The following is a 23,025-nucleotide window of genomic DNA, read 5'->3' on the forward strand; positions in this document are numbered from 1 at the left end:
CATATTGTGATAGTGGACATTTTAAAAGACATACAGAGTGTGTGTGTGGTGTGTGTGTGTGTGTGTGTTTTTTCATACTTCCCTCGTTAATGCAGCATCAGACCAATGCAGCATCTGTCCCCCTTCGCCTCTTCACGGAGAACCAAGCCACCGAACATCACCAATGACTCAGTTCTCTCACCTCACTGAGCAGAGAGCTGCTAACTGCCAGTCAGCAGCTCTCCTGCTCTACTCCTCCACGCTCATTGGAGCGGGGAGCGGCCATCTGAGAGGCTGAGACTATCAGGCCAGGTGGATCCAGACTTACTTAAGTCGGGATGACGCTGTGCCTGGACTGATTCCAGTGATGTCAGCAGAGAGCAGACTTTAAGACCGCTCTCCGCTGAAACAGGTTCACAGGAACGCAAGACTAATTGCACTCCTGTGACCCATAGGGAAAGCCCAGCCTAAAAAAGCTCAGGCTGGACTTCTTTTAAGCAGAGCTTTATTATTAGAATAATAATAAAAAAAAAAAAAAAAAAAAATAAATATATATATATATATATATATATATATATATATATATATATATATATATATATATATATATATATATATATATAATTTTTTTATTTTTATTTTTTCTTTCTTTTAGCAAAGCTTAAATAACCACTTCAGCCCCGGAAGGATTTACCCCCTTAATGACCGGGCCATTTATTTTGTTGCAATACGGCACTGCGCTACTTAAACTGACAATTTTGTTGTCTTGCGACACTGTACCCAAACAAAATTGATACCGCCCTTTTATAGAGCTTTCTTTTAGTGGTATTTGATCACTCCTGTGGTCTTTATTTTTTATTTTTTTTGCGCTACAAAAAAAAACAAAAGGGGAAAAAAAAACACCAATTTTGGAGACAGAATTATTTTTTTTTTTACTTCCTGCTATAATGCATATCAAAAAAAAAAATAATAATAATAATGTATCCATCAGTTTAGGCCAGTATGTGTATTCTTCTACACATTTTTGGTAACAAAAATTTTTACTAATGATTTTTAGCGGGACTTCGACATTGCGGTGGACAGATCAGACACCTAACGGACATTTTTGACACTTTTTGGGGGGGGGGGGGGGGAGGAGACCAGTGACCTTTTTACAGTGATGGTGCTAAAAATATGCACTGACATTGTACTAATGACACTGGGAGGGAAGAGGTCAACATCAGGGCCGATCAAGGGGTTAAATATGTTCTCTGTGTTTTCTAACTGTATGGGGGGGGGGACTGGGGGAACACACAGATCCATCTTCCTGCTTAGGAAGGAAGACGGATCTCAGTGTCATCCCCTGTAGAAACGAGATCTGCTTTGTTTACTTCAGCAGGCCCCCCGTTCTGTCTCTGCAGGGAATGATCGCGGTTGGCCGGTGAACATCGAGTCCTCTGGACCCACTGGCTCCCCCGCTGGCTCACTGGCTCCCCCACTGGCCAATTGGAACGCGCGCCCACGGAAGCTAGTGCACCAGTCGCCGTACCAGTAAATCGATATGCGCAGCTGAGCCACCTTGCTGCAGTACATCTGCGGTGGGTGGTCTGCAAGTGATTTATTAATTTTTTTTTTCTTTTTTTTTTCTTTTTTTAACAACTTCAATACTGGACACTTTCACACCCTTCTTGCTCAGGCCTATTTTTTTCAGCTTTCAGCACTGTCGCACGTGGCAGGACAATTGCATGGTCATGCAACGCTGTACCCAAATACATTTTTTTATTTCCCTTTTTTTTTTCTTTTGGTGGTATTTAATTGCCACTGTGTTTTTTATTTTTTGATCAACAAATGAAAAAAGACCAAAAATTTTTGGAAAAAAATAAATAAAAAAAAGTTTTTCTTAATTTCTGTTAGAAAATGTTGTAAGCAAGTAAATTTTTTCTCCTTCACTGATGGGCTAGTGCCGTGTCCCAGGGACACAGCGTGCTGCAGATCATGCAGGGGCGTGCAGCGGATGATGTCATATAATGTCGTCCCAGAATGAGAGAGCCACTCTGCCACTGTCGTTTGTCTATACAGTGAACGGGAGGTGGTTACAGGTGATGTTTAACAATATCTCGGTTCTCCAAAAATAATCTATATACATCCACTACCTATTGACCCTGTAATATAGTTTTAAAGCGTGTTTCTGTCTCTTTGCAGTGCCCTCTGTGAGCTCTCAAAACTCTCCTTTTTCCCTCCTCACTTCTGTTTGTTCGGAACAAGCAGTGCATGTTAGTTGTGGTCATGTATGTTGCTCTATGCATGCTACAAATGCCATAGTACATAGTCTCTAGTCCATCTTGGCAGGGAACAAGAGAGGGTGTCTACCTCCTACGTAAAGTGGGATCAGGCAGAATGAATGTAGATGCCCCTAACAGGAAGTCAGATCACACCAGCAAAAAAAAAGGAATTTGAAGGAGGCTGCGAGCAATAGAAGTTGGTGTTAGGGCCCTTTCACACTGATCAGTTTTTCAATAAAAAATAAACTCTTCACTCCGGTCAGTTGCATTTTTGGCCGCTTTAGCTACTTGCCCTCTGGACGTTTTTTTTTCCTCCTCTTTAGGACCAGCCCTTTTTTTGCTATTTGGCACTGCACTACTTTAACTGGCAATAACATGGACATGCAACACTGTACCCAAATAAAATGTATACCCTTTTTCCCACACAACTAGAGTTTACTTTTGGTGTTTGTTTTTAATAATTTAATAAATAAATAGTTTATTAATAATAATAATAATAATAATACAAAAAAAAAACTAAAACTTTGCCCTTAAGAAAATAAAATATAGATAATTTTTTTGTTTGTTTACATTCTGCTGTTAATCTAGATTCTTCAGAAATATAGGCACAATGTATTGTGCTACATATCTTTGGTAAAAATTATTTTACTAGTAATGGCAATGATCAGCAACTTTTAGTGGGCAATCTGACACTAGCTGACAATGGCTGGGGGGGGGGGGGGGGTACACTAAGTCGCCTGACAAGTCCTTCCAGTGTAAACTGGCTCTTAAGAATACATGTTTGAAAAGATAGTTTTTTCAGGGTGGGTTCTCACTATTGGGAATTGGACGTGGGTTTCCCCGCATCCAATTTGCATAGCAGGAGATCGTGACCGGCTCTCGCATCTTCACATCGGCTCCGGTGCAAATTGGACCTGAAAGGGTGCATAGAGATGCACCAAACTCCTTCTCTGACCCGGAGCGTACTGCAGTGTGAACCCAGCCTTAAAGCAGAGTTTAGTATCAGTTTTAACTTTCTTCCATTGATAAAGTTAGTTGCTTCAGCACTTTGCTAGGAATGCCAGACCATGCAGAATGGCAATCTTCAACGTTGGAGTAGGAGTACTGGGCATTCTTTACTAGAGTTTCATAACGCAGATATTCCTTTGGGTTAAAACCGCTTTACTGACAAGCAGGATTTATTGCAAGTTGAATAAAGTGTTTGGATATGTATATCCCAAGATGTCTGCTGTGATATCACTTAATAGGGCATGTGAGATGTTATTGATTGAACAGATAAAGCTAAATTAGCAAAAATTACTTGTTAAAGCAAACCTATATTCAGAAACTGACATTATGTCTTATCATCCCTGTGTTGCCGAAAAATGACCGCTGTATTCCAAATGGCTAAATACAAAGGTTAAACACATTTTAAGGAAGCTGTTTTACCTCCCAGATTTGTTTTTCTGATCATACAGTCCTGAGAATTACACAGCTCTACCACACAGCACAGCCCTGTCTGGCAGGGGAGCAGACTTAATTTACCTCTTCGGTTAAGGAAGACTACCTTTTTTTTTATTTTTTTTCCATTTAATTTGGGATGCATTCATACCTGAGCATTTTTCAGCTCAAACACCCTGGGCGTTTTGTCACCTGAAGCAAAATGCCTAAAAAAAATAAATAAATTAATATATATAAATATATATATTTCGCAAAAAGTGAGTACACCCCTCACATTTTTCTTTTCATGTGACAGCACTGAAGAAATTACAATTTGCTACAATGTAAAGTAGCGAGAGTTATTTTTGAAGGGACAGCAAATTTACACAACACACAGTCCTTAATGTCTAAACCGCTGGCAACAAAAGTGAGCACACCCCTAAGTGAAAATGACCAAATTGGGCCCAAAGTGTCAATATTTTGTGTGGCCACCAATGTTTTCCAGCACTGCCTTAACCCTCTTGGGCATGGAGTTCACCTGAGCTTCACAGTTTGCCACTGGAGTCCTCATCCACTTCTCCATGATGACATCACAGAGCTGGTGGATGTTAGAGACCTTGCGATCCTCAACCTTCCATTTGAGGATGCTCCACAGATGCGCAATAGGGTTTAGATCTGGAGATATGCTTGGCCAGTCCATCACATTTACCCTTCTTTAGGAAAGCAGTAGTCTGCATGTTGGAGGTGTGTTTGGGGTCGTTATTATGTTAGAATACTGCCCTGCGGTCCAGTATCCGAAAGGAGGGGATCATGCTCTGCTTCAGTATGTCACAGTACATGTTGGCATTCATGGTTCCCTCAATGAACTGTAGCTGCCCAGTGCCGGCAGCACTCATGCAGCCCAAGACCATGACACTCCCACCACCATGCTTGACTGTAGGCAAGACACGCATGTCTTTGTACTCCTCCCCTGGTTGCCACCACACATGCTTGACACCATCTGAACCAGATAAGTTTTATCCCCTTCCCGCCGAGCATATGCAGATGTGCGTACTCGGCTTCCGGGGGGTATACCGGGATGATGCCCACACCTGCAGGCATCATCCCAGTACCGTGTTATTGAGCGGGCGATTGGCTATCCAGCCATAACAACCGAAGCAGCTAAAAGCCGCTCAGCTGTTATGCCGGAGGAGCGGGAGGGGACGTCCCGCCGCTGTTACCGGTGCTCCCTCTCGATCGGGAGCACCGATTCAAGATCCGGCGCCTCCGGCTGCTGGGGAGGAACTGGAACGAAGCCGTAATCGGCTTCGTTCCAGTATCCTAATCGTAAACACGGAAGCGAGGTCATGACGTCACTTCCCGTTTACTCGGCTGCCAATGGCGCCGGTTTTAAAAATATATATACGGTATTCAGAATCGCCGTTTTCGGCGATCTCAATACATTGAAGTGTAAAGGAGGGATGGGGGGTCTTTTAGACCTCTGATCCCTCCATAAAGAGGACCTGTCACCACCTATTACTGTCACAAGGGATGTTTACATTCCTTGTGACAGCAATAAAAGTGATCCAATTTTTTATTTTATTTTTAAAAACAATTTATTCATTTTCAAATAAATAATGAAATTTTTTTTTTTTTAAAGCGCCCGCCATCCCTGCGAGCTCGCAAAGCAAAGAAAACGCATACGGAAGTCGCGCCTGCATATGTAAACGGTGTTCAAATCACACATGTGAGGTATCGCTGCGATCGTCAAAGCGAGAGCAATAATTCTAGCACTAGACCACCTCTGCAACGCTAACCTGGTAACCGTAAAAAAAATTAAAGCGTCGCCTATTGAGATTTTTAGGTACCGTAATTTGTTGTCAATCCACGAATGCGTGCAATTATAAAGTGTGACATGTTTGGTATCGATTTACTCGGCGTAACATTATCTTTCACATTATGCAAAAAAATTGGGCTAATTTTACTGTTTCGTTTTTTTTTAATTCATGAAAGTGTCCCTTTTCCCAAAAAGTTGCGTTTAAAACACCGCTGCGCAAATACCGCGTGATATAAAATATTGCAACAATTGCCGTTTTATTCTCTAGAGTCTCTGCTAAAAAAATATATATGTTTGGGGGTTCCAAGTAATTTTCTAGCAAAAAATATGGATTTTAACTTGTAAACACCAAATTCCAAAAATAGGCTTAGTCATGAAAGGGTTATCGGACCACAGGACATGGTTCTAGTAATCCATGTCCTTAGTCTGCTTGTCTTCAGCAAACTGTTTGCAGGCTTCGGGGAGGTAAAATGGCTAATTGGGCCCAATTTGGACATTTTCACTTGGGGTGTCCACTTTTGTTGCCAGCGGTGTAGACATTATATGTTGTGTGTTGAGTTTTTTTTGAGGGGACAGCAAATTTACACTGTTATGCAAGCTGTACACTCACTACTTTACATTGTAGCAAAGTGTCATTTCTTCAGTGTTGTCATATGAAAAGATATAATAAACTATTTACAAAATTGTGAGGGATGTACTCGCAGTGTGTGTGTATATGTGTAATATATATATATATATATATATATATATATATATATATATATATATATATATATATATATAATAATTTTGCTTAAAAGGAGAAGTCCAACCTGAAAATGTTTTTACAGTTGTGCTCATAAGTTTATATACCCTGCCAGAATTTGATTTCTTGGCCATTTTTCTGAGAATATGAATGACAACACACAAACTTTTTTTCTTTCACTCGTGGCTAGTGTTTGGTTGAAGCCATTTTATTATCAATAAAACATTTGTGTTTTACTCTCTTAAAATCGTAATGAAAGAAGGAAACTACCCAAATGACCCTGATCAAAGGTTTGGTGTGCCCATAAAAAATAAATAAATTAAGTCAGCAGCTACATATACTGCAGCTGCTGACTTTTAATAAATGAACACTTAACTGTCCCAGGGTCCAGCGATGCAGGGGATCGAAGCCCCGCTCGCCCCCCCCCCCCTCCGTTCAAAGGCGCCGGCATTGTAACTGGGCGCCCGGCTGTGGCTTCACGGCCGGACACCAACTGCGCATGCTTGAGCGGTGCCGTGAGTGGCCGCACAATCATCTGAGACCTTTCACATGTCCCAGATGAATGACAAGAGGGAGGGGGCAGAGCTGAGCCCTTCCTGCGCCCAGGGGAAGTGATGTCACCAGCCCAGTCACTGAAGGAGGCAGACTACGAGGGACCCCCTAGCAATAGCCATTTAGAGGCAAGTTTAAAAAAATAAATACATTTTTATTTTATTTTTTTCATGTATTTTTTATTTTTTTTATTTTTTTGTGTGCAACCCCACTTTAAAACCGTGTATTGCCCCTTTTCACATCAATCACAGCTTGAAGTCTTTTGTGGATGAGGCTCTTTATCTTAGATGGTAAAGCTGCCCATTCCTCTTGGCAAGAAAACTCCAGTTCCTGTACATTTTTGGGCTGTCTTGCATGACCTGCATGTTTTGAGATCTTCCCAGAGTGGCTCAATGATATTGTGGTCAGGAGACTGAGATGGCCACTCCAGAACCTTCACATTATTATGCTGTAGCCCAGGGGTGGCCTGCGGAGCTCTCTGATGTGGCCTGCGACCCCTTTCTGTGGGATGGCAGATTGGCAAGCCCAGATATTGGGTTGCAGACCCGCCATCCCAGAGCATCTGTGTTGTTAATGAAGCAGGCAAAGCAAGCAGCTGTGAAGCCGAGCTGTATAAGCTGATCTTTCCTGTATAGCGCTGTCTCTTGTCACAGGCGGAGTGATGCCAAATGCACTCGGCCAGGGACAGCAACAGCAGGCAATACTTGAATGGAAGACTGTTATTAACCTCCCTGGCGGTATTCCCAAGTCTGGCTCGGGCTTTAATTTCATTCCCACGAGCGGTAACTCCGAGCCAGACTCGGGATCGCATTGCAGGAAACAGGGAGACTTACCTTGTCCCCTGGATCCATTGATGTCCCCCCGCTGTGTGTGCGAGCTGTCCTCCGCTCGATTCACACAGTGCCCGAGTGCCGCCGAGCTCCATTCCCTGCGACGTTACAACGCACAGGAGCGGAGATCGGCGCCAAATTCAAAAAAATAAAAATACACAACACACATACAGTACTGTAATCTTACAGTACTGTATATAAAAAAAAAAATTACACATCCTCTTTGTCCCTACTGGTCTGTCCAGTGCCCTGCATGCACTTTTTATATTATAAATAGTTTTTTTTCTGCCTGAAATTTGGAGATTGTCCATAGCAATCAAAAAGTGTCCCTTTATGTCAAAAGTGATTTCAGACCAACTAGAAAACAGCGATAATAAATTAGAATCACTGATTCGATAACGATTTGTGGGGAGATCTGTCATCAAACACTAAATCTAATGACCGCGACAATTCTGCAAATTAGCAAATTTCAGTGTTTTTGGATTTTTTATTATTTGTTATCATTATTTATTATATTATAAACTTTATCATACCCGGGATGTCTACTAGACTCTTGTTTGAACAGATTTAAAAGAGTTATTCCTAAGAATTGCAGGCCTACAATATAAAACTCGAAATTTCCATGCAAAATAATTGTACCACTTTCAGCACCTAAATTCAGAAATAATCATACCGCCAGGGAGGTTAAAGGTCAGTTTATTACTAAAATTTCAGTGTATATATGGGCATATTGGCACAGTGGTTACTGGGCTGCTTTCAAACTGATCTGCAGGTTCAATGCACCTTCAGGTTACCTGCACTGAATCGTAGACTTTTGTTATTACCTGCAGGTTTGGTGAGCTTTCAGGAAGTGCACCACACCTGCAGGATATAATAGAAGTCTATGGCAAAGTGTAGCTAAACCACAGGAAAGACACAGGTGCACTGCGCTGCATTAGTGTGAAAGGCCCCTTTCACACAATCGGTCCAACTCAATCGGACCCTCAATTCATCTCTATGAATGGCAGATGTAAACAGATTTGTGTCCTTTTACACCTGCCTACCTCAATCATCTGATTCGCAAAAAAAAAAAGGATCAATCCCCTTCCGTCAGGGTGGGTCGGAGGACCTATAGAGTAGAGTGGGCTGTGTCCGCTCTGCACAGACCTGTCATCCGCCTGCTCTGCACATTGTGACCTGTGACTGGTTACTAAGTCACTTAAGTGGCCCTCGCTATTCAAAAGGTGGTGCACCCCTGTTGTAGCCAATGACAGGTTGACTTGGCCTTGTGTTTTGGATCAATGTCATGGTGGAATGTCCAAGTATGTCCTATGCGCAACTAACTGGCTGATGAATGCAAATGTTCCTGCCATCAATTTTGATCAAATTTCCTGTGCCTTTGTAGCTCACACATCAAAACCAAAACATTGGTGATCCACCTCCGTGTTTCACAGTAGGAATGGTTTACCTGTCATCATAGGCCTCGACTCCTCTCCAAATGTAGCGTTTTATGGTTGTGGCCAAAAAGCCCAATTTTGGTCTCATCACTCCAAATTACTTTGTGCCAGCAGCCCATCTTTTTTCAAGTGCATTTTGAAACGGCCACACCACATGTTTCCAAACACATGAGTCCTGTATTTCACCTGAAGTAATTTGTGGGGTTTTTCTTTGCATCCTACAATTTTCTTGGCAGTTGTGGCTGAAATTTCAGTTGGTCTATCTAACTGTGGCTTGGTTTCAACAAAACCCCTCATTTTCTACTTCTTGATTATAGTTTGAACACTGCTGATTGGCATTCTCAATCCCTTTGGATATCTTTTTATATCCCTTTCCTGTTTATTACAGTTCAACTACCTTTTCCCGCAGATCCTTTTGACAATTCTTTTGCTTTACCCATGACTCAGAATCCAGAAACGTCAGTGCAGCACTGAATGAAAGATGCAAGGGTCTGTCAGGAGTCCAGGAACTCTAACCTTTTATACACTTACACACTAATTGCAAGCAAACAGATCACAGGTAAGAATGGTTACCTTTTTAATAGCCATTCAAATCCCTTTGGGTTAACGTGTTTGCATATTATCAGACCAAAATCACCAGGGTATGTAAACTTTTGATCAGAGTCATTCAGGTAGTTTCTGTTGCCGTTCTGCTTTTAAAAAGAGTAAACACAGTTGATAATGGCTAAAGCCAAACATTGACCATGAGTGAAAAAATGTTTTTGTGTTTATCATTCATAGTCTCTAGAAAATGGTCAAGAAATCATAAATTCTGCTAGGGTATGTAAACTTATGATCACAACTGTGTGTGGTTAAGAAATATGCCATACATACATACATACATACATACATGCATGCATTTTTATTAATTTTTTTTTTTTTTTCCCTTTAGAAGCCTGCAGGTATTGCATCCCGCAATTGGCAGATCAAGGGTGCAGTGTCAGTCTCCTGCAGACACTCAGTACAGCTATCTGCCCATACCTCCCTTACAGGCAGACAGTTACAGGAAGTGCATGAAAAGTAATGAACTACAAGGGTGCTCATCAGAACCCTCACAGTTCGAGAACTACACGCCATATGCCGTGGTTGAAGATAGTACTTAGTAGTATTTTCGAGAGTAGTTTATAGATCTGTGTAAATTAATGATACGGCTGTGTGGGAGGAGCCCTGCAGAGCCAAGCTTTTTTTAAATTGTGACAGCGGATGTTGGGAAAGGATCCCCTATCTGCTGTTGTGGGGGATTGGGGAGTGCAGGGAAGATGAACTTATGCTTTAAATATAATAACTAAATACATTTCTGTAATTTTAAATGACTACTCTGAGTTCAACAGGCCTTCTACTTTGTGCCATATCTTGCCTAATGTGGGAGGTACAGGCATTGCCTGGTTCTGTAAGCATGAGAATTTAACTGCCTCCCACTCAGTCAATGTATATAAATGGCTGGGTGGGAGCTTCACAATTCTGAGTGGATATGTCGATCGGAATGGGTGCCCGCGTACGGCTGCGCGATCCTGTGATGGCTCTGATCTTTGGACACAGCCCATCACAGATCGGGACATGGCGCTGTGATTGGCCCTCCTGATCACGTGATGGCTGTGTCCCAGTCACAGCCTTCACACAATGTAAAGCGAGACGTGTCTCTGTGTCAGCAATGCTTGCTAAACTCAGTAAGAGCCGAGTGCAGGGGGGATGCTGCAGCCTCTACTGACAGCTGTCTGTGTAACTGTTTATTTTACACAGAGAGTTGTCCCAGGTCACACAGACTGCAGCCATCCCCCACACAGTACAACATGCACAACTCTCCCTGTCCCATAAACATGTGTCCCATGAACATGTCAGTGTACCAGTACACACAAACATTTGCAATAGTGTTCCATTGCATCGTCAACATCTGTCAATGTCTGCTGGTGGCTGATCAACATCTGTAAGCCCTTGTACACGCGGTCGGACATTCCAATGGACAATATCCGATAGGACCGTGTTGTCGGATAATCCGACAGTGCGTGGGCTCCATCGGACTGTTTCCGTCGGAGTATCCGGCGGACCAAGTTTTCCAGCTGGGCTATAAAATTTTCCGACAACATAATCCGATCGGACTTTGTCCGATCCTGTGTAGAGAATTCCGATCGGACAAAGTGCCATGCATGCTCAGATCAAATTCCTAGAGCAAAGCTATTGGCTACTAGCCTGAAGGTAGTCCCGTCCTAACGAAATAACTTCATCACGTTAAGTATGATCGGATTTTCTGACAACTTTGTCCGACTGTGTGTATGCAACAGTTCCGGACAAAATCCGACGGATTTGGTTGTCAGAATGTCCGACCATGTGTACAAGGGCTTAGAGTACCAGTGTCCCACAATAAATAAATTAAAGGGGCTCCCCCCCCCGTACTCGCATGCAAAGGCCAACGCATATGTTGGTCTTCTGCTACCTTCATTCTGCACAACTGAAAAGTATAGCTCCTTTGTCACTGCACTACTCTGCAAATAAATCCTTCCAATAATATTCTTGCATATTCTCAGTAATCACATCATGGATTTAGAACAGCCAAACTCTCATGCACATGTTCACATCAATTCTTCCAGCACTGTGTATAAAATATCCTCTCTTCAGACAGAAGAAACCCTCCTAATGACGTTAACGTATAATCGCACTTGCTGAATTCGCCATGATCACTGTCATTTCTCTGCTGCTTTTCATTACTGCATCTAATTTGTTCATTTGTCTTCAGTGACGGTAATAGAATTGGTTGGATTAACAAAATAAAAGGGATATTTCTGGATCAGATTAAGTGTAACTTGGTTTTAATTTAACGGTCGTCACTAGCAGTCCTCCTTTTCGTTGACATATGGCTTGTACCACTTTGTTTTTGCTTACATATTGCTACATAACTATGGTCTGAGAGATGCTTCATTTACAAGAAAGTACACAATTTCGGAGGGATTGGTTTCCAGTAGAATTTATTTTCCATAAGGATTAGTTACGTTTGTATTTGAAGCCTTAGCTGTGATGGATTGCAAGCCTAACTTGTGTCTTTGACAGTCTAGGCCACTCCAGCTGTTGTGAAAGCAGAAGCTGCATTAGGCATTGCAAGACTCTGGAAGCCACATTAATGACTTCAAGCGGCAAAGGCATGATGGTATTTGTAGTTTCACTGTAATTGCAGTGATGAGTTTACCTACCCCTGGCCTAGGTTAAAGCGGTTGTATACCACTGGACGTCCTCTTTATTTATTTATTTATTTATTTATTTATTTATTTTTCCCTGCAAGGTAAAGTCATAATGTGCTAGTATGCATTGCATACTAGCACATTATGTGAAACTTACCTTTAAAAGTAAGCTGTTCCAGTGCCCTGATGTCAGTGCTGCCCCCTTTTCCATCTTTACCCGTCTTCCGGGTTTGTGGGTTCCGGCTCTGTGACTGGCCAGAGCTGCAGTGACGTCACTCTTGCCGTTCACGGGTGGCTGTTCTTTCAGAGTGCATGCGCCAGTAATGTCACTGGCTGCATGTAATGTAAATATGTAGATATTTACACTACCTATAGGTAAACCTATAATAAGGCTTACCTATAGGTACATGTCAGCAAAGGAAGTTTACTTCCTCTTTAACTACTTTCAGCCCAAGGACGTCATTTGATGTCCTGGACTTTGTGGGAATATCAGAATGATGCCTGCAGCTGCAGGAATCATTCAGATATAATCTTTTTTTTACAGCCAGCGATTCTGTGCACTGTAAAAACAATCATGGCGGCAGTTCAGCCGATTGATCATTCTTCCAGGCTTCTACCGGCTCGCCCAGGCCATCGATGACCCGGAAGTGGAGTCCACCTTATTTGTGTTGTGTGTGTTGTGTGTGTTGTGTATGTTGTGTTTTTTTTTTTATTTTTTTTTTTTTATTTTTTTTTTTTTTACTAGTAATGGTGGTCTGCGATTTTTTATCAGGACTGGGACATTGCAGTGGACAGATCGGACACCTTATAAACGCATTATAGAAAAAAAATTGTGTATGTGTTTGTGTGTATGTTTGCACGTATATTTACAGTTTAGCGCTACACATTTTCCATTTTTTAATCCAAAATGGTGAAATTAGTATTTCTGGTTCTAGCGTGCGTTTTGATTTTGTTTACTGCCACGTTTTTCAAAGGATGCTGGATTGACGTTTTTTTGAGACAAATATGTATAAACAAAGAACAACCCCTTCTGCTAATCTGATTTACGTGTTGTAATTTAGAATGTGATGCCTTGGGTTTAATTTCTTCTTTTGATCTAGACACATTGCTGGTGCTAGAGTAAGTTTACCAGATTTTTAAAATGAAATCCAGGTACATCATACTGACCACATCCAGGAAAAAAAAAAAAGAACATTTCTCCAGTCATCTTCCAGGACGGCACACCTGAGATGACTGGTCCACCTGACAGGAAACCCAATCAACAACAAGTTTAAAAGTTCCCACCCCCTCCCTCAGACCCTCAGTTCTTGGTTGTGTTTCCCACAGGATGGCAGCGAAACCAAGTTTCTCCTTTTTCATTTTTGTTGAGGGGTCTGGGACCTCGTTTTTCCTTAAGGAGGATTATTCTTCCCTGGGACTCAGCAGACAGGGTCTGCGATAGTCCCTTGTAACCCCCAGGGACACCTGGGGGGGATAGTCCTCACTTAAGGCCTCTTTAGGAGAGCCTTGTTCTCAACCACGTGGGACAGGGGAGTTGTCCTAAATGTGCTGCTCCCCATTTATGCTGGTGCCTACCTTGAACATTGTTCGTTGGTAGAGTGAGGTGAGCTGCATCCTTCCAGGAGTGCTGAACGCGGATGGCATGCGTTCCAGCACTACGGCGCATGTCCGGAAGTTCGGACGCGTCACTTCCGGGCATCGAGTTTCCGGATGGAGACCTCGCTGGTATTGTGTTTGGACGCACCGGCGTGCGTTCCAGCATCACTGCGTAAGACCGGAAGTCTGCCGGAGGGGCCTTACGTCATTTCAGGGCGACGGACCTCCCTAAAATGGCGCCAATCAGCGGTTTATTTAAACAGCAGAGGGTGCAGTGGAAAGCACCCAGGCTACATTCTGGTGAAGCGCTTTGTGCATTGCAGCATCTCCAAGGCAAACGGGGAACGCTCAAGACTACACCTTGATCCTGCAGGGCAGCTAAATCGCCATGGAACTGGAAGGTCCGTCTGAGCAGACAGCCATTGAGGTCGCCACAGGGGGTGAGTGATCCAGCTGTGTTTTAGGGGCAGGGTACTCTGAGGCAGACCCCCCCTTGGCCCTTTTAGGACATGAGTAGCTAATTGCCTATTTTTTAACTTTTCCAGGGACTGAAGGCTCTGCCCAGGGGTCAGCCTGTAGGTCTAAAGGAAAGGCTACTTCAAAGTCCAGGCGTTGTGGTTATTGTAATTCTAAGTTAGCACAAGACCACAGCAAGCCTTTCTGCGATAGATGTATCTTTAAGCTCGCAGGCAAGGAGACCGCCCAGGTCGTGAAGGAATGTAGGGCTTTACAGTCAGAAATGTTAGCCACCCTTCAATCTTTCCAAACTACTCTAGTGAAGAGTCAGGATGAGGGTCCTTCTGGGAGAGAGACTCCTCATTCACAAGAGAATTTTTCCACATCTTATACGGAGAGTTCCCAGGGCCAGGTCTCCCTGTTGTCTGAGGTGGAGGAAGGTCAGGTCCCAGAATTTAGTACTGGGGAGGAAGATTCAGACCAGGATAGCCAGGGGGAGGCTAAACCTGGGGACTTTTGTTCTCGACTGAGGACATGGGGGCCTATTAAGGGCCATTTACACCTCGGAAGATATCCAGGTCCCCTCTGCTCAGGTTTCAGCACAGGACAGGGTGTATAGGGGCCTAGGAAGGTTGCAGGCCAGAACCTTTCCCATCCACCAGTCTCTGAAGGATATAGTCCTCAGAGAATGGAAGGAACCTGAACGTAAGCTCCTCAGACTGAAAGCTTGGAAGAGAAGGTGTCCCTTTAAGGATGAGGAGGAGGAGAAATTTTTTAAAACTCCTCGTTTGGATGCAGCCCTAGCGCAGGTGTCTAAGAGGTCTGATTTATCCTTCAAAGATTCTGGAAACATCCAGGATCAGATGGATAGAAAGTCTGAGACATTATTCAAAAGGGCCTGGGAGGCGAATGCGGCGGCGATGGCGCCGGCTCTAGCTTCCGCCTGTGTAGCCAGAAATGCAGACACCTGGCTTGGCAAATTGATGCATCACGTCTCCCGGGGTAAGGAGACTAAAGAGATTGTAGACTCGCTGGAGGTAATCAGTCGAGCGGTAGCATATGTGGCAGATGCAGCAGTGGAGACTGTTAGGACCACAGCTAAGGCAGCAGCACTTTTAAACTCCGCCAGGAGGGCCCTATGGGTAAAGATCTGGGATGGAGATTTCACTTCCAAGTCTCGCTTATGCGGCATTCCCTTTGAGGGTTCCCTGCTGTTTGGGTCAGGCCTGGATCAGGTTTTGTCCCAATCTACTGAAAAGGGAAAGAAGTTCCCTGTGAGGCCCAAGAGGGAAAGGGGTAAGAAATTTTTTCGAGGCCCCCACTCAGACTCATCATAGAGGGAAAGTTTAAAAGAGGAAGAAGTGGAACCTTGGAAAAGGAAAAGAAAGTGCAATTCTTTTCTCCAGTTCCGTAGCCTCTCAGAAAGAAGGCAAATGACACCACCGTAAGGGTAGGCGCAAGACTCAGCGACTTCCTGCCCCATTGGGAAAGGATTACGCAGAGTCCTTATATTTTAAATCTCTTAGAAAAGGGGTACAGACTGGAATTCCAGAGTCTTCCCCCACAGAAATTTCTGATTACTTTTCCTCCCAGGGACCCAGCCAAGGCAGAGGGGTTACTGAGAAATTTAAAGGAGCTGGCAAAGCAAGGGGTTATTGCTCCAATACCAGCCAGTCAGTTGGCCCAGGGTTTTTACTCACACGTTTTTGTTCCAAAACCCTCAGGCAAATTTCGGTTAATAATAAATTTGAGAGGACTCAACCGTTACTTACTTACTTACTTTACAAGAGGTTCAGGATGGAGAGTATTTACTCAGAAAACATCTTCAGGCAGGAGTTTTTATGGTCACTCTAGACCTGAAAGACGCATATCTACACGTACCCATTGCTCCCGAACACCAGAAGTACCTACGCTTCGCAGTTTTCCTACAGCAGAAGGTACAACACTGGCAGTTCAGAGCTCTTCCCTTTGGGCTGGCGGCAAGCCCAAGGGTATTCACAAAGGTGATGGCCAAAGTCGTAGCATACCTACACCTGCAGGGGATAGAGTTAATACCCTACCTGGACGACTTGCTGATCTACAGTGTGGATCAGAGGCAAGCAGGGATAGACAGAGACATAGTGTTAGAGACTCTGGAGACCTTGGGCTGGATGGTCAGTCGGGAGAAGTCCTCACTGACACCATCTCAGTCCAAACTATACCTAGGCTACCTGTTAAACTCGCAGGCACAGAGGGTATTCTTACCAACAGAGAAGGTAGTGAAGGTCCAGAATGCGGTTGTCGCCCTTCTCGAAAGAGGAGAAGCCTCTCTGAGATATATAATGAGACTGCTGGGTCTCATGACGGCCTGCATACCGGCAGTAACCTGGGCACAACTCCATTCTCTGCAGCTTCAGACTTTCCTACTTGCCTCATGGGGAGGAAAAAGAGAAACATTGGAGAGGAGAGTGTCCCTCACAGAGGAGGTCTCTCTCTCTCTGCGGTGGTGGCTCGACCCACACAATTTGTTGAAAGGTCGCCCCTGGTCCCAGGTAAACCTATTGGTCTTGACCACGGACGCCAGCACTTGGGGTTGGGGGGCTCATCTGGAAGACCGATATACCCAAGGGTCCTGGAACCGCAGCCAAGCCAGGGAATCTTCCAATTTCAGGGAGCTCCTGGCAGTAGGCAAAGCCCTAGAGTATTTCCAACAGCAGCTGCAGGACAGAGAGGTTCAGGTTCTCTCAGACAACCGGGTCACGGTTGCATACCTAAATCACCAAGGGGGGGACAAGGTCTGGCAAACTGAGGGAGTTAGCACAGCAAATCCTTGGGGAAGCAGAAAGGAGGGTCCTTTCACTGTCAGCGATTCATATAAAAGGCTCACTCAATCTGCAGGCAGATTTCCTAAGCAGACAGCCCATCCTTCAAGGGGAATGGGGATTGAGCAAAGAAATCTTCTTCCTGGTTTGCAGACATTTTGGCAAGCCAGAAATAGATTTATTCGCTTCCTGGAGGAATGCGAAGGTCCGCAGGTTTTTCTCCCTTTACAGGGATCAAGAAGCAGAAGGGATAGACGCTCTTGTACAGGTGTGGGATTTCAGGCTGGCTTATGCCTTTCCCCCACTGGTACTCCTTCCCAGAGTTCTACAGAAGTTAACCTACTCAAGGACAGACCTGGTGCTGATAGCACCCTGGTGGCCCCAGAGGGTTTCGTTTCCCACCATTCAGAGTCTCTCGGTAGCTCCCCCGCTGCATCTGCCGGTGCAACGAGACCTGCTCAGTCAGGGTCCAGTCTTTCACCCCGACCCGGGACGTCTCTCTCTGACAGCATGACTATTGAGAGGGAAATACTCCATGACAGGGGCTGCTCGGAGAGAGTTATAGACACTCTTCTCCTCAGTAGGAAAGGCGTCACCAGAAAAATGTATGCAAAGGTCTGGAAAGTTTTCTCCCATTGGCTGCAGTCTAAGGAGGGGGCTCTCCAGATGATACCTACCATCCTAGACTTTCTTCAAGAGGGGGTGGACCAGGGTTTGGCAGTCAGCACCCTCAAAGTCCAAGTGGCAGCCCTGTCTGTGTTTTTTGACAGGAAGCTAGGACAAGAACCACTGATAAAAAGATTTTGTTGGCCAGGGAAAGGGTAGTTCAAGTCAGGTCGGTCAGTTGCCCCCCATGGGACCTGTCCCTGGTATTAGATGCCCTAACAAAGGGACCTTTTTGAGCCGGTGGCTCAAATCTCTGTTAGACTTTTATCATTTAAGTTGGTCTTCCTTCTGGCTATCACTACGGCCAGAAGGGTGGGTGATATATAGGCCCTTTCGATTAAAGAGCCGTTTTTACGTATCCTAGAGGATAGGGTAATCCTCACTCAGGATCCTCTTTATTTGCCAAAAGTGGCTTCGCTATTCCACAGAACACAGGAGATTATTCTCCCGTCCTTTTGCCAGAATCCCAAGAATAAGGAAGAGGAAAGGTTCCATTTCTTGGATGTCAGGCGCTGTCTCCTAGTCTATTTGGAAAGAGTGAGAGACTTTAGGAGATCCAGTCACTTATTGATCACCTTCTCGGGGAAGAGAAAGGGTCTACAAGCTTCTAAGGCAACGATGGCTATATCGGTCAGTCAAACCATATCTATTGCTTATAGGCAGGCAGGTAAACCAGTGCCAGCCCACCTTAAGGCACATTCAACCAGATCCCTGGCGACCTCCTGGGCAGAAAGGGCAGGCACCTCAATCGACCAGATCTGCAGAGCAGCAACATGGACGAGCCATAGAACGTTTCTGAGGCACTACAGAGTGGAGCTGTTGTCCCTTCCGGATTTGGCATTTGGCAGGAAGGTCCTACAAGCGGTTGTCCCGCCCTAAAGGTAGGCCTGAACTTCTTGCTTATCGTCTCAGGTGTGCCGTCCTGGAAGATGACTGGAGAAAATGACCAGTTACACTTACCGGTAACGGCTTTTCTAGGAAATCTTCCAGGACGGCAGGCCTACTTCCCTACCCTTGTTTTATTGGTGTGGTATATTTATTCCTCACAGAATGTTCCCTCTGACACCGGTGTGGGCTTTTCTTTACCATAACTGAGGGTCTGAGGGAGGGGGTGGGAACTTTTAAACTTGTTGTTGATTGTGTTTCCTGTCAGGTGGACCAGTCATCTCTCAGGTGTGCCGTCCTGGAAGCCGTTACCGGTAAGTGTAACTGGTCATTTTTCTGTTGTAGCCATACCCACAAAATGCACAGACTTTTGAATATGTCTCAAACTGGTCAGACTTTTGGAACAAGAGATAAACATTTAATGTATTTGAAGACAAAATAAACATTTCAAATAAGGGTTACTAAGATATGCATGCTTAGTTAGGAGAGACACCCTGAATGTATGGAGAGGAAAAATGCTGGAAGCGTGGTCTATAAAGTGGATGTCCCTTTTATGGTGTATGGAAGTAAAATAGACCCCAGCATTGGTGTCATTAACAGTAATGGCCCCCCTCTGCAAGTTTCTGGCCATCAAGGATATAATTGTAACAGTGATTTGCCAGTGCAGAACAGGCACAGTAGTGATCAAAGCCACCAAGAGCCTGTGGTGCCATGCCTGGCTCGGGGCCTAGTCCGCTAGCTTTATACTTTAACTTGTCTCTGGTGTTCCATCCTTGAGGGGTGCAGGAAAGTCCTCTCAAACTCTTCCAGGGGCCAACCACAGAATAGTGAAAACAAAGGCTATGGATGGTCAACATAGTACAGAAGCTAGGACCATATTTCCTATGTTGGGTGGAGTTCGCTGTGTGCCATGCTAGGATCATTGCTGGCTTACTTGAGTGCAGGGTCCTGGAACGCAAAACGTGTTCTAGCATGGCACACTGCTGCCACTCTCATTGCTGCTAGTGACATTGTTTGGGACTTTGTTTCTTGAGGGCACACCCTTCAGAATAGGGACTGTCCCTGGAATGAATGGCAACCTACTTAAACAATTTTTTTCATTTTCTTTGGCCTTTTTGTGTTTTGTTGTATGGGTTTTTTTTTTGTTGTTGTTGTTGTTTCACTGTTTTCTTTATCCCAATGTTAGGTACTCCTCTGATAACCGTGAAGGCAGCTGGCTTCGCTCACTGTTTGTGCGGAAAGTGGATCCTCGCAAAGATGCACATTCAACTTTGCTTTCTAAGAAGGAGACCAGTGGACTGTACAAACTTCAGTGTAAGTAAGCCTTTTTTCTAAGGTGTGTGTGTTTTTTTTTTTTTTTTTTTTTTTTTTATGAAGCCAAATATAAGGCTATGCTACCTATATTAAAACATTGGAGGAAGGAAGATTAACTAGCCTTAAAATTCATATTAATTTGTTGCAGCAAGCAATTATTTTACTATCCATATACTTTTTACAGGGTTTTTTTTTTTATTAACTCCGGGCAAAAATTATCCCTTGAAGTGGGACTATGCCCACACTGCTAGAGTTATTTGCTTTCTTATGTCTAGGGGAAAAAATAAAGTAAGCGATACTTGCCCACATCTCCCCATGCTCCAGTCCATAGCCCTGCACTGGACATGAGGACGCCGATGGATAGTCTACCACCAGTGTGTGGAGGAGCGACAGGAGCAGAGTATCAATATTAACCACTCAGTGGCAAATCACATACCTGCTGACTTCAAGAGCTTATAACTGGATGAAGCCTGCAGTTGCAGGCATCACCCAAGTACTGTTTTTTTTAGAGCCCACGGTTGGCTCTCTTGTAATAACAACTAAGTGGCTAACTAGCAAAAGTCTTGAGGCACCCCTGTCCAAGGCTTGGTTCACGTTCAAGGAACACGCGCAAAATTGTGCTTGTTCCTGACACAGACACATGTTCTGCTCTTTAGGAGTGACATTAAAGTGTTACTAAACCCAGTAATATGAAAATGGTCCCTCTGCGCCCCCCCCCCCCCCCCCCCACAGTGCCCACAGCTTATAAACCTTCTTTTTACATTAAAATACTGCCACTATATACCTTTTTTGCTGATCTGTATACCACAGTTACATGATAAATTGCACAGTCTGTCCAGTGCTGAGTTTTCAGGTAGGAGATTTCCACTACATCCTGTATACACACCCACATGTGTAATGTCAATATCATGTGACCTGAACAGTTCAACTGAAACGGGAAATGTTCTCTCCAAGAATAGACTAAACTGAGCATGTATAGGACGACTACCCTCACTTTATTATATGGCCTTGCCAAAATAGACAGTGCAGGAGGGAATGATCTGTCCATATAGTGTCAAAGAGCCTTTTTACATAATGCAGAGGATTAACCACTTAAGTTCCACAGTGAGTAAAGCAAGCATGCTATTCTGCATATAAAGACAGATTTTACTGTTGTGGGTTTAGTAACACTTTAATTCTTAACACGCTGGCAAATGTTTGGGTGTTTTGGTGCAGTGCAATAAAAAAAAAAGGGGGTCGGAAACATCTGTCCCTGCATTTTTGCGGGTAGGGCAGTATATTAAAATGAATGGGCTGCCCTACACGCAGCACGCATCCACACAGATGTGAACCAAGGATTTGTTCACATGGCAGATTGGATGGGCAGTAAGACCACATAGTTGAGCTGTTTTTACCACCCCCTGCTCCCCTTTTTAGCCACAGAGGTAGCAGCTGGGGGTTTACACATGCTGTGTCTGCAGTTAGAGGTATACCCAACCATTGCACACGGTTGCGATGGGGTAAAACAGGTGGTGAGGAGGCTACATATTGCCTCATTACTGCCTGTCAAAGGGATCTGAGCATTGATTGCTTTTCAGATGAGCAGCAGTCCTTGGTGCTATTACGAACAAGCCCTAAAAATGCAGTTCTGATAGCACAGGTATAGGGAGTCAAGAGTACCACGCATGCAAACACATGTATGTACATACAGACATATGTACGCACAGGTCACTTTTTAAGTTCACAAAGGGACCATTCACACGGCCCTTGCAATGCCACTGAAACGCTGTTTTTTTGTTTTTTATTTTTTTTTCTTCCTTGCTTAACTTTGGCATGTACAGACATAATGGCATGTACAGGCACAAGCACGTACATGTACGTGCTTGCCTTCCAGCGGGTGGGAGGTCCGATCGGACCCCCTCCTACTGGATGCGGCGGTCCGTTTTTTCGCTTCAGGAGCGATCTGGGATGAGGGGATGGCCATTGGTTTCTGACCACCCCCTCTCGATCGCTCCTGGCGAGAGAAGCGGCAGAATTTATTTTGGGGTGCAATTTGACTTATGCCCATAGCATGTGTGAGCAATATATCATTTAGTGACAACTTTGTGCAAAAAAAAAAAAAATTGTAATATTCCTGCAATATAAAATATTTCATGGACTCAACATGCCTCTCAGTAAATAGCTTGGGGTGTCTACTTTCCAAAATGGGGTCATTTGGGGGGGTTTTGTTCTATTTTGGCATTTTATGGCCTTCGAAACTGTGATAGGTAGTGAGGAGTGAAATCTAAAATCTGCACCCTTAGAAATCCTGAAGGCAGTGATTGGTTTTCGGGGTCCCGTACGCGGCTAGACTCCCAAAAAGTCCCATATGTGGTATCCGCGTACTCAGGAGAAGCAGCAGAATATATTTTGGGGTGCAATTCCACATATAACTATGGCATGTGTGAGCAATATATCATTTAGTGACAACTTTTTGTAAACTTTTTTTATTTTTTTTTATTTTTTTTGTGTCGTTATTCAATCACTTGGGACAAAAAAAAAAATATTCAATCGGCTCAACATGCCCCCCAGCAATTTCCTTGGGGTGTCTACTTTCCAAAATGGGGTCATTTGGGGGGGGTTTGTACTGCCCTGCCATTTTAGCACCTCAAGAAATGAGATGGGCAGTCATAAATTAAAAGCTGTGTAAATTCCAGAAAATGTACTCTAGTTTGTAGACGCTATAACTTTTGCACAAACCAATAAATATACCCTTATTGTCTTGAAAATTGGTCCGGGGCTGAAGTGGTTAACTTTACATTGACACCAGCAGTGGTGCGCAGATGTCAATGCAGGTGCGATGTGGAAACCCGCACAGGAATCACGCTGGTTCACGCATCACACATATATATAATATACACATACTATAGATTCCTAACCTGCTTGTTTTGGGGTGTGTAATGGTGGGGAAGATGTGCTCTGTCTGTTCAGCCACTGGATGAAAGAAGGAAATCAAAAGACTTCTTGCTTTCTCCAGAATACTCAGCCAGCTTTGCACTTCTCTCTGATTCTCCACCTTTCTGATGGTGAATCAGAAAGTGA

The 23,025-nt window shown here is 44.0% G+C and overlaps 1 protein-coding gene across 1 annotated transcript in view; it reads left to right on the forward strand.

Annotated features, from left to right (window-relative positions):
• Window positions 1–23,025, forward strand: part of NIPSNAP1 (nipsnap homolog 1) — a gene marked incomplete in the record, with an annotated part of 54,523 nt that overhangs the window by 1,047 nt on the left and 30,451 nt on the right. The window contains 1 exon segment of the mRNA XM_077461225.1: window positions 19,838–19,965. Coding sequence (XP_077317351.1) covers window positions 19,838–19,965 — 128 coding nt within the window.

Source organism: Lithobates pipiens, unplaced genomic scaffold, assembly GCF_037356315.1.
Source record: "Lithobates pipiens isolate NorthernLeopardFrog02 unplaced genomic scaffold, aLitPip1_a1.2 Scaffold_3, whole genome shotgun sequence".
NCBI lineage: Eukaryota > Metazoa > Chordata > Amphibia > Anura > Ranidae > Lithobates > Lithobates pipiens.